Below are 15,658 nucleotides of genomic sequence, written 5' to 3'. Positions count from 1 at the left end.
AATTTACAAAGATCATATGTACACAAAGTTATTATGTTCAAAAAATCAGCTAAGTTAGAATAATTTTTCTGATGATACCATTTAAGGATAATATTCATATTTGATTATAGAGTTATAAATATTTTACTAAAATATAGTTAAAGGCTATACTTAATTTTACCAATTATGCAAACTAATTTTCTTTTAAATTGCCAGCAGCTCTTTTTAACAAGAGAAGATTTGATCCTTTAGACAGTCATTATGTGGAAATGAGCCATTTTATCAGAGGTGGAGAAATAGTTACAGAGCATCCACTGACTTGTCTAAGATTTATTGTAAAACAGATACAATGAAATCACCCATTTTTTTACTCATTCATTGGTAATTGGATTGAATTTGGAAAAATGGGGCTACTTGGGAAAAAGTCAAAAGTTCCCCTTGTAAAATTTTGTTTTCATATAGACTAATGTAGGGAATTCCTACTCTTTCAAGTAAATAAGCTTTGGAGAAGACTAAACCTCAAATGATATAGATTGAAGCTATGAGACATCACATTGCAGTTCCCCATGTAAATCAAGAGGAGCCATTTTACCTAGATATACTTTGATTTTGGGGGGAAAAAACTGCAGAACTGCAAGCTTTTCAAGTCTGTTTGTGTGTGGCTCCTGGCTGGTCAAATGAGACTAGAACATCCTCTCATCCTCAATTATATCTTTCTTTGTCTTCTGCATTGCAAATCTATCACTGCTGATCTTTTGTCGACCTCCCTGTTTTTCCTCTGATTCTTTTCCCAAGTGAAAAAAAAAAAGTCCCTGTCTTCCAACTTGCCTAAAAACTGAGTTAGTAAAGGGAATTTATGACAAGCAAAGTGGGAAAGTAGTCAACTGAATAATCTCTATAGCCATCTATCTCCTCTACCCCAGCCTCAGGGCTACTAAAAATAGCCTCTTCCTTCAGTTGTGTCTGGACATCTCTCCTCACAGTAACAGTTACAACATCACTGACTGTGTTAATTTATGCAGCCTGAAGTGATTAAAAGCTTAATCACTGCACCACATACTAAGTATTACTTCAATCATTGATCTATTTGACGTAATCAATGATATTAGTTACGATATCTAAGCAAATTTTTTGGAAAACTATGGAATATTGGGACCCTTGTTGACACAGTTTTCTGCATCAATTTCAGAATAAAATGTTTGACAGTGATTGGCAGTGTTCTTAAGAGGAAAGTTAACATATTAAACCTATGAAAAAGAAGAACTTGTTCTACTTTGATTTTCAGGATTATCAAAAGCTGGCAACATAATTGCAGGACACACTGCAAAAAAAATTTGAGGGAATCTTAACACTATTAAGAGTTTCAAAAGGCAAATAGCAGATGATTAAGCCAAGTATGGAACCCTTCTAAAGGGCAGTGAGACAGAACACACTGCTCTCCAGTGAAGCTGGCTCAATCAGGAATATATTAAAGTTTAGTATATTTTTTGAGACACTTAAGCAATTTGTAATTTTCTCTTTATATTTCTTTATATCATCTCATTTCCTCTCTAACCTTTCTTTGTACTGCTGGAAGTAATACTCTTAAGAATACAATATTATTTTCTGATTGTTTCAGAACAGGCTTAAAGGAGAAAAGTCACAAAATGTATTTCCATTTCTCACTGTTAAGAGGTTAAGCACAGAGGAAATTTTCTTAGCAAATTATGTTAGCAAGATGAAGAGGAGAAAATCTCCTAGGAAGAACAGAAAAAAAAATGCTTTAGATTCCACAAGTTATACCTGACTTCAAGATAGCTTGTAGTTAGATTATATTCTGTTCCTCATGCTGTATAAAATGAGTCCCTGAGCCAATGCCAGATATGTTATTGGGGATAAAATGGTCTCCTATAATTCTCAAGTTAGAACTGTACAAACTTTTCTAATATGGTGGTTTCATTCTAGCATAATTAGCAGACATTATGAGACTTTTGAGACCTTCCCACTGCTGCCCTTCAAAGGAAATTCAATATGACAGTTCAGAGCCACTCCACTTTGGAAATAGGTAAGGATCTCCCAAACGTAAGCATCTCATAAAGCATTTGTTGTGTCAGGAGTATATTTAAAAAAAAAAAACAAATAAAAATAAAACATCAAAGCATTGGAAAAGTGATTTATTCTGCAAACTGTAATTTGACTTCATGTGTCAGGTATGAGAGAAATATATTTGGCAGTAGATCTTCAGTTTAGAGTCTCTTCTGAAGGAAACAGCGTGAAGAGGAAAATCAGTTGCCAAATTACCTAATCTGAGTGAATTCAAAACCTAACTTGACTCATTTAAGCAAGAATCAGCTAAATAAGACTACTCCACTTGAAATTACAACAGACAATAGTATGGCAGTATGTAAAAACGTGGATGTGTAACCGATGTGATTTTGCAATCTGTATACAGGGGAAAAATGGGAGTTCATAACCCACTTGAATCAAATGTATAAAATATGATATGTCAAGAGCTATGTAATGTTTTGAACAACTAATAAAAAAAGAAATTACTAGCTTTTGTGCAAAGTGATACTGTGAAATCTAGAGTTGCAATAATGCTACTGATATAAGAACTCTGAAGAGTTGTCCTGTTATAGTACTTTAAAACTATAAAATTAATTTGAAGAGTGTCTAGTGCGTGTTTTATGTTTTGTTCTTTTCTTTCTTTTTTACTTTCAATTTTTAATTGATGACAGATCATTGTGGAGAACGTTATCAGGGTATTTAGTAACATCTGTTATGTATTGCAAGGTTACTTGCTTTACTAATAAAGTTATATAAAAATTCTCTTCCAAATTACACCTAATATTGTTAAAGCCTAGATAAAACTCTGTCCAGTTGGGAAAATTCTCATACTACATGAATTTGCCATTTATTTTCACTAACTCTGGCATTATGGGTCATACTACCATCATTGCAAGCTCAACTATTAGGGTGTAGTGTCTCAAAGTTTGTAAGTGTTTCAGATACTGTGCCCTTATTATCTCAGTAAATATGCATGTGAGGTGGGCAAGGCAAACTCAAAAGAGTCTTATGTAATTTATGAAGACACAGATTTAGAGAAACTTAGACCGACAGAGTAAAGTATCAATACTATCTTCTAATTCTCCTGATTCAATAAAATTGTCCTGAATGATTTCCATGTGTATTCTTTGTAAAAGGACAAATTTCACTTGAAATATAGGCACTGACCTCTTATTGTCTTACTTATGCATGATACTAATGTAACATAATAAGTAGTTCAAATTTCATAAGGTAGACAGTTAATTTACTATCAAAATTTTCTAAGTTTTTATAAAGTTTTATATTTAACAAAATTAGAACTAAAGAAATATTTTATTTATTTATTTTAATAGCTTTGCCTATAAAATAGCTTGAACATTATTAATTGATAATGCAATATTTTTAATTTTAAATAGATGAGTTTGCCTTCCAGAGATATTCCTTTAAAATATTATCAATAAGTAGAGGTTTTAGAGTTAGTACACTTAAAATTGAGTATAATTAATAAGAAAAAGTATTTCACAGAGAATATATTACCATCTTAGAGTATCTTTAAGTTCTTATCTATTATTTATTTTGCATTATAATTCTAACTACTTATCTCTCATCACATTTTTACAAGGGACTATGTAGCTTCAATGGGAATAAATAACCACTAGATGGCAATATTATTCTTCTTCAACACATATAAGTCTGTACCTAATTTTGACACTGATTACAGCATTGTACTTAATGTCAATATTTAATAAATTAACTTTTTGGAACTTCTTTTTAAATTCAGAATGTAAAAGTTTAATATCAAATACATTTCACTGTAACATTTCAAGAATACAGAAGACAACTGTAACCTTCAAGTAACCTTCATGTAAAAATATGTCATTTGACTTAAAGTTCTTTTTTTTTCCCTCAGATATACATATGTATGTGGAGCTTTTTTTTATATTTCTTTTTCACTTCACATGTATGAATATTTTTTTCTATAAGGTAATCAAGTCACACAATATCTTATAAATTGCTTTATATATTGAATGCTACTGTTATTTGAACCATTCTACACAGATTAAAATATATTCATTGTTTTTCTATCTCCATACATTCTACAAAGCAGATATGAAATAATTTTTGTAATTCTATTGATGAGCAACAATGAGTTTCTAATTTTTTCCTGTAAGATACATTCTCAAAATTTGTATTCCTGAATTAGAAGACTTACAATTTTTTTCATATCAATAAATATTGTTCCATTGTTTTCCCCAGAATATTAGAGCAATTTAGATCTCCACAAGCAATGAGATATTTCTGACTTTTTTTTTATAACCCCAGGTAGTGTAACTATATAAAGTCAAGCCACATCCTTGGTTCATAAGAATGAAGTGTCATGATATAATATTTACTTTAGAAACATTACTTACTTGATAGATATTTTCTCATCATAAATGCCACAAAAATTTGTTTTCCAGTTTATTATATATTTTGAAAAAATGTGTAAGGCATATCAATTTTTATGTTCAAATTTATCAATATATTTTTTTCCTAAACTTTTCTCTTGAATTCAGTTTTTTAAAAAAGGAAAAAAAAATATTCCCATTGATCATTTAAGTTGGCATAAATGTTGAGCCAGAGGTCTATTTTCTCCTGTATGGAGAGCCAATTATATCAATGCCACTTACAAAAAAAAAAGAAACTTACTTCCTGTTTAATTGAAATGTCCCTGGCATACATTAGGTTTTGTATTTTTGTCTATTTCTGGAGTTGCCTTGGTTGGTTCACTATCTTTTGATCTTATTGCTTTTATGATGCTGCTTAATTAAAATAACTCTATAGAAAAGTATAATATATTTTCTAATTGCTAGAGATGTCAAACATTTTTTCATGTATTTATTGACTATTTTATTTCTTCTTTTTAGAAGTGCTTGTTTAGTTCCTTTACCCATTTACTGGTTGGGTCATGGTTGTTGTTGTTATTATTATTATTATTTTGGTGTTAAGTTTTTTTTTTTTTTTTACTTCTTTGTATATCCTGAAAATTAACACCCTGAGGTGCAGATGGTGAAGATTTTATCCCATTCTGTAGGCTCTCTCTTCACATTCTTGATTGTTTCCTTTGCTGTGAAGAAGTTTTATAGTTTGATGCTGTTCCATTTATTGATTTTTTTTGTTTGTTTTATTTGTTGCACATTAGGAGTTTTGTTAAGGAAGTCTNGCTGGGAATGGAGCCACCATTTGACCCAGCTATTCCCCTTCTCGGTCTATTCCCTAAAGACCTAAAAAGAGCATGCTACAGTGACACTGCTACATCGATGTTCATAGCAGCACAATTCACAATAGCAAGACTGTGGAACCAACCTAGATGCCCTTCAATAGACGAATGGATAAAAAAAAAATGTGGCATTTATACACAATGGAGTATTACTCTGCATTAAAAAATGACAAAATCATAGAATTTGCAGGGAAATGGATGGCATTAGAGCAGATTATGCTAAGTGAAGCTAGCCAATCCCTAAAAAACAAATGCCTAATGTCTTCTTTGATATAAAGAGAGTAATTAAGAACAGAGTAGGGACGAAGAGCAGGAGAAGAAGATTAACATTAAACAGGGATGAGAGGTGGGAGGGAAAGGGAGAGAGAAGGGGAAATTGCATGGAAATGGAAGGAGACCCTCAGGGTTATACAAAAGTACATACAAGAGGAAGTGAGGGGAAAGGGAAAAATAATACAAGGGGGAGAAATGAATGACAGTAGAGGGGGTAGAGAGAGAAGAGGGGAGGGAAGGTGAGGGGAGGGGGGATAGTAGAGGATAGGAAAGGCAACAGAACACAACAGACACTAGTATGGCAATATGTAAATCAATGGATGTGTAACTGATGTAATTCTGCAATCTGTATATGGGGTAAAAATGGGAGTTCATAACCCACTTGAATCAAAGTGTGAAATATGATATATCAAGAAATTTGTAATGTTTTGAACAACCAACAATAAAAAATTAAAACTAAAAGAAAATAAAAGGTAGAGATCCTTTGTGGTTATGTGGCAAAGCCTTCTGCTCTTGCTGTGTAGAGCTTCTTATGTAAAACTATTCTGCCTTCTCTTCTTTCTCATCAGCTGCCAAGAGGAAGGCACCGAAAACTCAAGGCACATATTTTAGCATCAGGTTCTGCAAGGCGAATGCCAGCGGCTCCTTGGATTTTACATCAAATTCAAGAAGTGTTTGACTTCAATATATGATGTGAAGTAAGTTAGAATTAAACTTTTATTCAAAGCATAGATAATTAATACATAGATAACATATTTTTAGAAACAAATAGAACTATTTCATTTGCAGTCAAATTGATCATTGACATAGAATTGAGGAAATAAAACTATCCGACTTCAAGTAGATGAATGTTACGGAGAAATACTTCATCCAGTGAGCTTTTGCCTCACTATAATATTTTTTTCTCAATCAATCTTAGTGTTGAATAATAAGTTTATTCTTTTTATGGTAGAATATTATTTTACTTCATAACTAGTATCAAAATGTGTTCCAACACTGATACAACATTATCTTAATTAATATAGCTTCATAACAAGTCTGAAAATCAGGATTGTTAGTCCTTAAATTAGGTTATCTTTTTCAAAATGGTTTGGTTTATTCCAGATCCTTCAAATGTGTGTGTGGGGGGGTTGGATTTTTAGGATAATCTTGTCAATTTGTACCAAAAATGGCTTATAGAGACTTTCTGGGGGGGAATTATTAGAACTATAAATGAAGTGGAGGATACTTGACAACTTAATTATAGTGAGTTTTCTGATTCATGAATATGGTATAACTGTCACTCTTTGGGACTCCAATTTCTTGCCACTTGGTTTTGTTATTTTCAATCTATGAGTCTTCATATCCTGTGTGCTATATATTCCTAAGTTCTTCTTATTGTATTAATACTATCATGATTCCATTAAAAATTTCCTAGACAATTATGTCTAAAAATAAATTTATTTCTTCATTTCTATGTACGTGATCAATTTGTCTAAAAATGAAATAGTTCTATTTGGTTGTTTCTAAAATATATGCTTTTTATTTATCTTTGTTTTACTGAGCTTACTATATCTTGAATGCAATGCTGAGTAGAAGTGGTGAAAGAATACATCTTCATCTTTTTCCTGACCTTAGAAGGAACACACTTATTTTTTCAACCTGATAATCTAGCGATAAGAACTGAATAGATTCCCTTTGTTGGACAGAGAGTCTTTGGTTTGAGAAGTACTTTGCTATTAATATGTCCACCCTGACTTTCTTTGTTTTGTATTAGCAAGTCAAATAATTTTATTCTTTTACTTTTAATCAGCTTTGTTTATTTAAATTTAAATTACATTTTCTGTAAACAGTGTAATGGTTAGGCTTTAATTGACCAATCTGATATTCTCTGTATTTTGATTGTGGAGGTGCAGACTGCTACATTTACAATAGGTACTGGTTAAGAGTCAGATTGTCATTTGTGCTATGTGTTTTCTATTTGTTGCATCTTTTCGTTGTTATCATTTCTTCTTTTTTTTAGATTAATTGAATGATTTTTACAGAATCATTTTCCCTGTCTTCTTTCTTGATTTATTAAATACTTACCACTTTTTAAATTTTAGTGATTACTTTAGGATTTATAACATATCCTTAGACTACCTTTAAGTGATGTATCAATACACATTTACTTTAAAACACTATACATTGATTTCTCTCCTCCAAATCTGAATTCTGTTATTACCACATATTTATTTCATACATGTGGTTAAAGTCTAATACCATAGTCTTCTTTTTCAGATCATTTTTTAAAATCACTATTTCTGTTAGGATCTGTTAGTTAAAATGATCTGCTTTACAGGTGTTACATTCAAAATTCATTTCACCTAGGGTCTTAAAATCATAGCACATTATTCTCTCTGGTCAATTCTACATTAATTATGCTATGAATCCAAAATTAATTACATTATGAATCTTCCGGACTTAAATAAGAAAAATATTATGAGTTTTTTTTTAAACCATAATATTGCTTTGTGTGGTGTTCTTAATTCTTTTGTATAGTTATTGTGTTTCATATCATTTTCATTGTGTCTGGATTCTTTCTTTTGACATTTCTTATAGAACTTACCTGTTGCTAATGAATTATTTCAAAAATTCTATATCTAAAAAAGATTTTATTCTCAGTTTGAAAAATATCTTCAGTGTGTACACAATTCTAAATGGACAGTTCTACTCCTGTAAAGGTTCTACTTCACTGTCGTCTCATTTATTACTGTCAATGAGAAATGGTCCATCATCCTTATCTCTCTACATATAACATACTTTTTTTCTGAATAATCTTATAATATTTTCTCATTCACCTAAAAAATGAGAAAGAACAATTTATAATTAATATTAATTCCATCTTCATTGTTATTGAAGAATTTCAGATCATTTTTTAAAATCACTATTTCTATTAGGATCTATTAGTTAAAATGATCTGCTTTACAGATGCTACATTCAAAATTCATTTCGCTTAGGGTCCTAAAATCATAGCACATCATTCTCTTGGGACAACTGTATAATAACCAAGCTTTATTTAACATTTCTATAAGCCTATTTTCATATCCTGCCCCCAAATCACTAAAATTAGGAGGCATCAAACCCATTTAGTGCTTCATTCAATATTTGAATTTCAAGATCTTCAAACCATGTTTAATTATGCTCAAATCATCTGTGTCTTCATCAGTTTTTTTCTTCAAAGATTTAAATAATGTACCTTGAATTTTAAAAAGATCAGTTAATTATTATTTAATAAACAAATATGTAAATTCCAGGGCATTTGCTTTGTACAATGACTACAAAAATACCTAAAATTATTTTAGATGGTATGATAAATCAGTAATGTGATATATTGGTCAATAACTTGATACTGGTTTAACTGTTGTGAAACTTAATGTTAATTAATAATATATAGATCAGTTTTCTGTACATTCTTTGAGAGTTCTTGTTCAAAGCCAAGGAAATTCAACTTGCAGCTCTTACAAACTTCTAAGCTACATAGACACAAATTATGGAAAAATAAATACAAAGTCTGAACAAAATTATATTTTGTGTTAATCAAATACTTATTTTGATTACATAGGGAGATTTTCTTTAATTTTCTTAAATAATATAAGATAATACCTTAGGGATACTAATAATAGAGTTTATAAAATATTCATTAGAAACTTATATATGAAAACTGGAATATTGTCCTTTAATCTGCATTTTTTGTTATAAATAAAAGTTTTAATTTGTTTTTCATCTTATTGCTATATGATATTCACAAATTTCTTACAGATAGACCTGGGGTTTGAATGCCTGCAAAACCAGCTTTGTGGTTCTATTTCTTTTTCCTTATACTCTTAGTTTGCCTTACTTGCTCAGAGGATACAGTGCCAAGAAATTGTGGAATTTGGGGGTAGAACACAATGAAATATTGATAAACTCATCTTAATTTATAAAATAATTTATTTCCTAAGAAGGTATCATTTCTTCTAGTTCTGTTTTATGTAATAGTAGTCTATTTATATAATACCCAAGTTACTATACCAAAGAGATTCATAATTGTATCAGGATAATAGAGTGTTATAAATTTTAGCTTACATAATATATTCAATATGCAATCTGGCAAAAATCAAGTTATTAATCATGTTTTTAAATATTATTATGGCAAATATTTGTTCATTCAACAGTTTTCATTGAGTTATTACATGCTCTATTGTTAGGGATAAGGTGAAGAGCAACAGATAGTCCTCTCCACTTGGCAATTTCACTTACAGACAAATCAACATAGAAATTAACATGTGACATGAGCTTTAACAAGAGTTGAAGAAAAGGATAGAGAATTTACACTAAGAACATAAAACAGGAGGTACAAATTTGTTTGGGGGATCAAGAAATAATTCCCTTAGAATGGTACAGTGTTTTTATTCAAGACGTCTCCATGATGAATTTTGGTAAACTCAGGAAAGAGTTGGTTGAAGGAAGGGGAACCACTGTATGAGGAGAGAAAGCAAATTTGTGAAGCCCAGGGACAGTGAAAAATTGAATATAAGGACAGAATCTGGAATTTAGAGACCAATGGGAATTTTGATGAGAAAGGGCCCACAGAGGAGAAGGGCCAAGATGTCTATGGTACACATTGTGATTAAGGAATGTTCCATGGTGCATATTGTGATTAGGGAATGGTAAAAACTCTTTGGAGAGGGGAGCAAGGAAGTAGAACAATGATTCAGCTTTTCCTTTTATCATTTTCCTTGATTTCTGTGCAGAGAATGGATTACAGGAGGCAAGATGGAGAAGAGGTGGAAAAAATAACAGTTTTGTTAAAAAGGATAGTAACTTAGGTTGGGTGCAAAAAATAGAGATGAAGATATGTGGGATGACACAAAGGAGACTCTCTAAGTCAAATGGCAGCGTTTTATGGAATATTGAAATAGGGGAAAAGAGGATGTTGACAAATATGTTGCTTATACAACCTACTACATGGAGCAGTATTCCCTGAGAGAGGGATATTGAATAAGAATGGAAGGGAGATTAGAAACACAATTTTGTACACATTGCAGTGAAATAGTCTTTGTACATCTATCTGAGATGTCAGATAGCAAGGTTAGGCATGAGGCCAGAGGTTGGGGGATGTGCAAGTTTAGATGCAAATCTGGAAATATAGTTTATGGATAGCAACTAAAACCATGGAATCTGATAACTGCACTCTTCAGAATTTGAAATTGAAAATAGTAAACAGTTAAAACATGAAACATCTTCTCTCACATCACTGTAAACTACAATAATGTAAATATTACTCTTTGGTTTCTTTATTGCATATGGTATTTTGGGCAAAATATCCACCTTACACATATGTGATTCCAGGGAATCCCATACTTTCTAACCTAAATTTGGACAGAAAAGTAGAAAAAATAATACCATAAATCAGCAATGTAACTAAACGTATTCTTATTCTATACAGTGATCAAGATAATAGAGTACAGATATTTGTTTATGGTGGGATACTATAATAGGTGTTGGTGTAGTATGGGGTGGGTGAGTTAAATGTTGCATTTTGGCAGTAAATTTTGTTCATTTCTATATTTCTGCTACATTTATGTTTCAGGTCCATGTGTAGTAAGACCTTTCTAGAATTCTGAGATAAGGGGCAGCTTTCTGCTGAGTTAAGTCCATCTGTAGTTCTAACAACAAGTTTAAACAGCTTAGCTCCTCATTCTTGTCTGAAACAATATTTCTAACTAGTGTAAGAGCAAATGAATAAAAAGAAAGGACAAACCCCTTTTTGTATACAGGGATTAAATCATCAAGAAGTCAGAATAGATAAAAGAAAATACTAAATATTAAATATGACATTTTGATGATATAATAGTGATCTGAGTAATAAAAGTTATTATTATAAGATTTAGATATGTTGTACTCACTTATCATCATAAGCACTATGTAGCTTTCCTAGATGTGTAGTCACAGAAAAAAAAAGTTGAATTCACTTTGCTGGTTATTTTGCATACATTTGTGAATTACAAAAAATTTCCATACAGTATTTTACTTTGGAACTGCTCTCTTTTCTGGGAAATGAACCCTCTTCTTACCATATATTAAATTATTATATATTATTAATGATTAATTGATGAGTTTTCTAGTTTAGTTCTCAATCATAAACATAAAACTGATACTCTATGAAGCTTTAAGAACACACAAAAACCATCAAACACTATTAATTCTAAAAAATTTGTCTAGCAGAAAATTTAGACTAATCTAAATCATTTGCTTATCAATAAGAATTTAAAGATAAAAGTAGTTTTTATTTTCCATACTTATAGATGCAGAATTCCATAAAGCACCATTGAAAACCAGTAAAGATTATTTGGGTTGGTACATGTGTTATTTTCAGAATTCTCATCACATAAAAAAATCTGTGAATTAAAAACAATGAAATATATTCTAAAGTAAGCTAAGTCTAATCAATGTTTTGTTCCTAATTGAGCTACTAGTAATTTAGTTTTATATATTTAAATGTATTATAATTCATTAAATCAGTAATTCATTAGTATTTTTAAATCCTCCAACTTGTATGAAAGTTTTCATAAATTGTTGATGCCAAACATGCCTCACAGACTTACATGTGCTAACAGCAAACTATTTTTGTAAATATGAAACATTAATATTCCTGGAAGATCAGATATTTCCAGGTGATTTGAAGATTCAAAGTTTCATGTATCTGTTTATGCACACACATATATTCATATGCATATATATATATATAATGTTTAAAATATATACATAGATTTTATATATTTATAAAATCATCATATATACCTGTACATACACATATACATACAAACATACACATATATATGGTATATGTTTTTTTTTCCTGAGCTGACTCACAAAATATCACTGCTTTTAAAGCAGTGATTAGAAAATGTTTGACTAAATTAGTTTCCTTGAAAATATATAAGGTGCATTGCTAAGTATTTGTGAACAGTTTCCCTCTCCCCCAAATCACTTATATCTTTTCAACTGAAGACGATTTAAAAACCTAAAAAGTCTTCTTTTAACAATTCAAAACTTATAAGTATCAAGTGAATGGATAGGTTCATAATGTTCATAGGATTCAGTTATAATTACTTTGAATAAACTTTGATTTAGATCTCCTATATATAGAAAACTTTGAACATACTTGAAAATCGAAAATTAAATTTCTTCTTTTAATATAATAATCTAATATTAAAGGTCTTACTATCACACTAAAATGCATCATGATTCTTAAATTTAAAATTAAAATCCACATCATTCATAATAATACAATTATAGTTAAATTTTCTGTATCTCTAACATCACATTTGTCAGCATAAATAGTACCTACATATAGTATTTTGTTTCATATATTCTTTTAAAACTTGTTCAACTTTATAATACCTTGCTTCAATTAAATGAAATTTGGAAGTGTTTTATATTTCTAATTTGTTCTTGATAGTTAATATTTTATAACATATTCATTATCCCTTTGCTGTATTTTTTCTGTATTTCTTTTTTGATTATGTATTCTGATATCATATGAATCTAAATGCAAATGCTTTCATATCCTCATTATATGCACAAACTAGTAATGATATAGTGTAGAATAATAATGACTTAATTTATTAAAAATGTAAAAATCAAGAGTTTTATGTTGAAAAGATTTTCTATGTCTTCTAAGTAGCAGAACACTTATGAAGTACAATGTGAGAAATAAACTAGATATAAATGTTCACCTGCTTACTAGACATCCACACTTCTAATAGTAAGCAAATCACAGCAACAGAATGCAAAATGGATCAGCAACAGTTTTAATTCTAAGACTTACTCTGAAAAAAAGGCAAAAGTGAAACACAAGTGGGCTGGGGGTCTGGTTGTGCAGCTCAGTGGTAGAGTGCTTGCCTGGCATGCACCTGGCACTGAGTTCCATTCCCAACATCTCCAACAACATTAACAAAAAAGTTAAAAAAAAGTATAAAGACAAAAAGAGAAGTTGGCATAAGGAATAGTTACCCTGTCTGGGGGTGGAGCAGAAGTAAAATAATGCTATTGTCCATTGGCCTTGCTTTTTGTCCATCTCATTATTCCTGGAATACAGATTCAAACCACAGGGATCCTAGATAATAATGCTAATGTTAAGTCAGTTACTAAGTGGGTATATGAAATGCAGTTTGATGATGTTTAAGGCCAATTTAAGCTGACACCAGATAATGGGATGATTGATATAATTTAATGACAGAAGATGATGGAATAGCAATATGAGAAATAAAAGAATCATTCCACTTGGAGATTTGCCAAAATGCATGTGTATTAAATTTTTAGTTATGAATGAAAATTAATAAAAGGAAAAAAAATATATAGTAATAGGTATGAACCAATAGAAATTAACGACCAAACTTTTAATGGGATTTTAACTTGGTTAATAAAAGTCAGGCTGAAATTTCACTCAAATTTTCAACGTGGAACGTTTTAGACTTACTAATTACAAGAGAATAAGAGGATAAATGAGTGGAAATTGGAATGTTCCAGATGCCCCAGGGGGACTTACTGTACCTGTGTCCACATCCTTCACCTGTTGCCTGGCTGTAGTTGGCTGGCTCCACTTTGAGCTCTTGCAGGACCAGCCCCTTTTCATGTGGTCCAGGAAAGTCCATGCCTGGCACCACCTCCTCCTCTAGGGACTCCACGTAGAAAAGAGTCCTGGCTGGCTGCTGGGTGCCTTGTCCAGGAGCCCCTTGCTGCAGCCTGGTAGCAACTGGGAGCAGGGTGCCATTCAGTGGATTGAAGGAAGAGGAGGAAGAGGATGGGGAGGATGATGAAGAGGAGGAAGAGGAAGGTTTCTTCCAGAAAGTGCTCACACTGCCCCTCTCTTGGCTTTTGAGCAGGCGGCTCTGACTGGGTCCCCAGTGCTCGAAGCTGCCGCTGCTGTCCTGTTGCAGGCAGCCGCCCCCCGCCGGGCTGCCTGGGGACGGCGAAGGATGGCTGAAGAGTTTCCAGCGGAGTCGCAGGATATGCTTCACATCGAAGTCTTTTCTCCCAGAGCCTGACATGCTTTATGCAAGAAAGGCAAAAGGACCGCAGCTGGCGCAAAAGTAGGCTGACTAGCAGACAGGAGAGGACAGCAGAACCTGGGGGCGGAGGAGGAGAAAGCGGGATGCGCCCGGTGCACCTCCCGAGCCAAACCAGTCCAAGCGGGATGCGTGCCCTGCCAAGACCCGAGAGCTGGCGGCAAAGCGGCGCAGCTCAGATCGGGTTCTGTGGACCTGGGCGGGAGGGAACCACTGGTCGGACTCAGAGGCAGGAGTGGGACCTCAAGGGCTGAGAATCCGGGATATTCGCAGGGGGACCCAGTGGTTATAGCCAGGAGGAAAGACCCCGAGGCTGGAGATGCGCGAGAGAGGGAGGTCTGCGCGCTGGGAAGCTCGGGAGGTGGCCGCAGCTGGATACACCTCACTGGGGTAAGCTCCTGGCAAAGCCTTAGTCCGGAAGGTGCCGGTGTTCCTGTCCTTGCAGCTCAGAGTTCAGTGCCTGGAAAGCGCCAAGAGAGAAAGAGCCCCAAGTCGCCAAGAAGCGCACCCCCAGTCTTCTCTGTGCACCTGCGCCCCTGTCCCTGGCCTCTCTTGGAGAATGCTCTGATAGCTTGCTGGTATCTATGAGAAAGTCAAATGCTTTCTTCAGTGCGAGAAGGTGTGATTTTTAGATAGTCAGTTTGTAAAAGAAAAAAATAAATATGCCAGAAAAATATAGGGAGGCAAAGGGAAAAGCCCTCCGTGAAGCTGTCAAGGTCCTCACAGTACAATTTTCTCTCTGCCTCAGCGCCTCCTCCTCCCTCGTAAGTGACGCAGATGTGCACTGGGGCCTATACCGAGAGATGGAGGGAGGGAGGGAAGGCTTCAATCTTCTTTATGCAAGTGAGTCTGCTGCTCTTATTGTCCCCTTGCGTAGGTCCTGTCACCTTTTTTTCAACCTCCTTCCTCACTACATTACTGTGTAGCAATAAAAGTAAAGCAAACAGGCATTATGTTTTAACATCAGTAAACACCAAACACGAAGGATGGCAGTGCAAACTTAATAGGCTGCCATTGGTGTGCAGGTTGCAGGTTAATAGCTTGAATT

At 33.0% G+C, this 15,658-nt stretch overlaps 1 protein-coding gene across 1 annotated transcript in view; it reads right to left on the bottom strand.

Annotated features, from left to right (window-relative positions):
• Window positions 1-15,380, bottom strand: part of Klhl1 (kelch like family member 1) — a 370,801-nt gene extending 355,421 nt beyond the window's left edge. Inside the window, exon 1 of the mRNA XM_015498739.1 lies at window positions 14,096-15,380. Coding sequence (XP_015354225.1) covers window positions 14,096-14,592 — 497 coding nt within the window. The 5' untranslated portion in view covers window positions 14,593-15,380. The remainder of the gene's footprint in view (window positions 1-14,095) is intronic.
• Window positions 15,381-15,658: the final 278 nt, after the last annotated feature.

Source organism: Marmota marmota, unplaced genomic scaffold, assembly GCF_001458135.2.
Source record: "Marmota marmota marmota unplaced genomic scaffold, marMar, whole genome shotgun sequence".
In the NCBI taxonomy this organism is placed as follows: domain Eukaryota; kingdom Metazoa; phylum Chordata; class Mammalia; order Rodentia; family Sciuridae; genus Marmota; species Marmota marmota.
The sequence above is the reverse complement of the archived record's forward strand: the minus strand, read 5'-3'. Positions and strand labels throughout refer to the sequence as shown.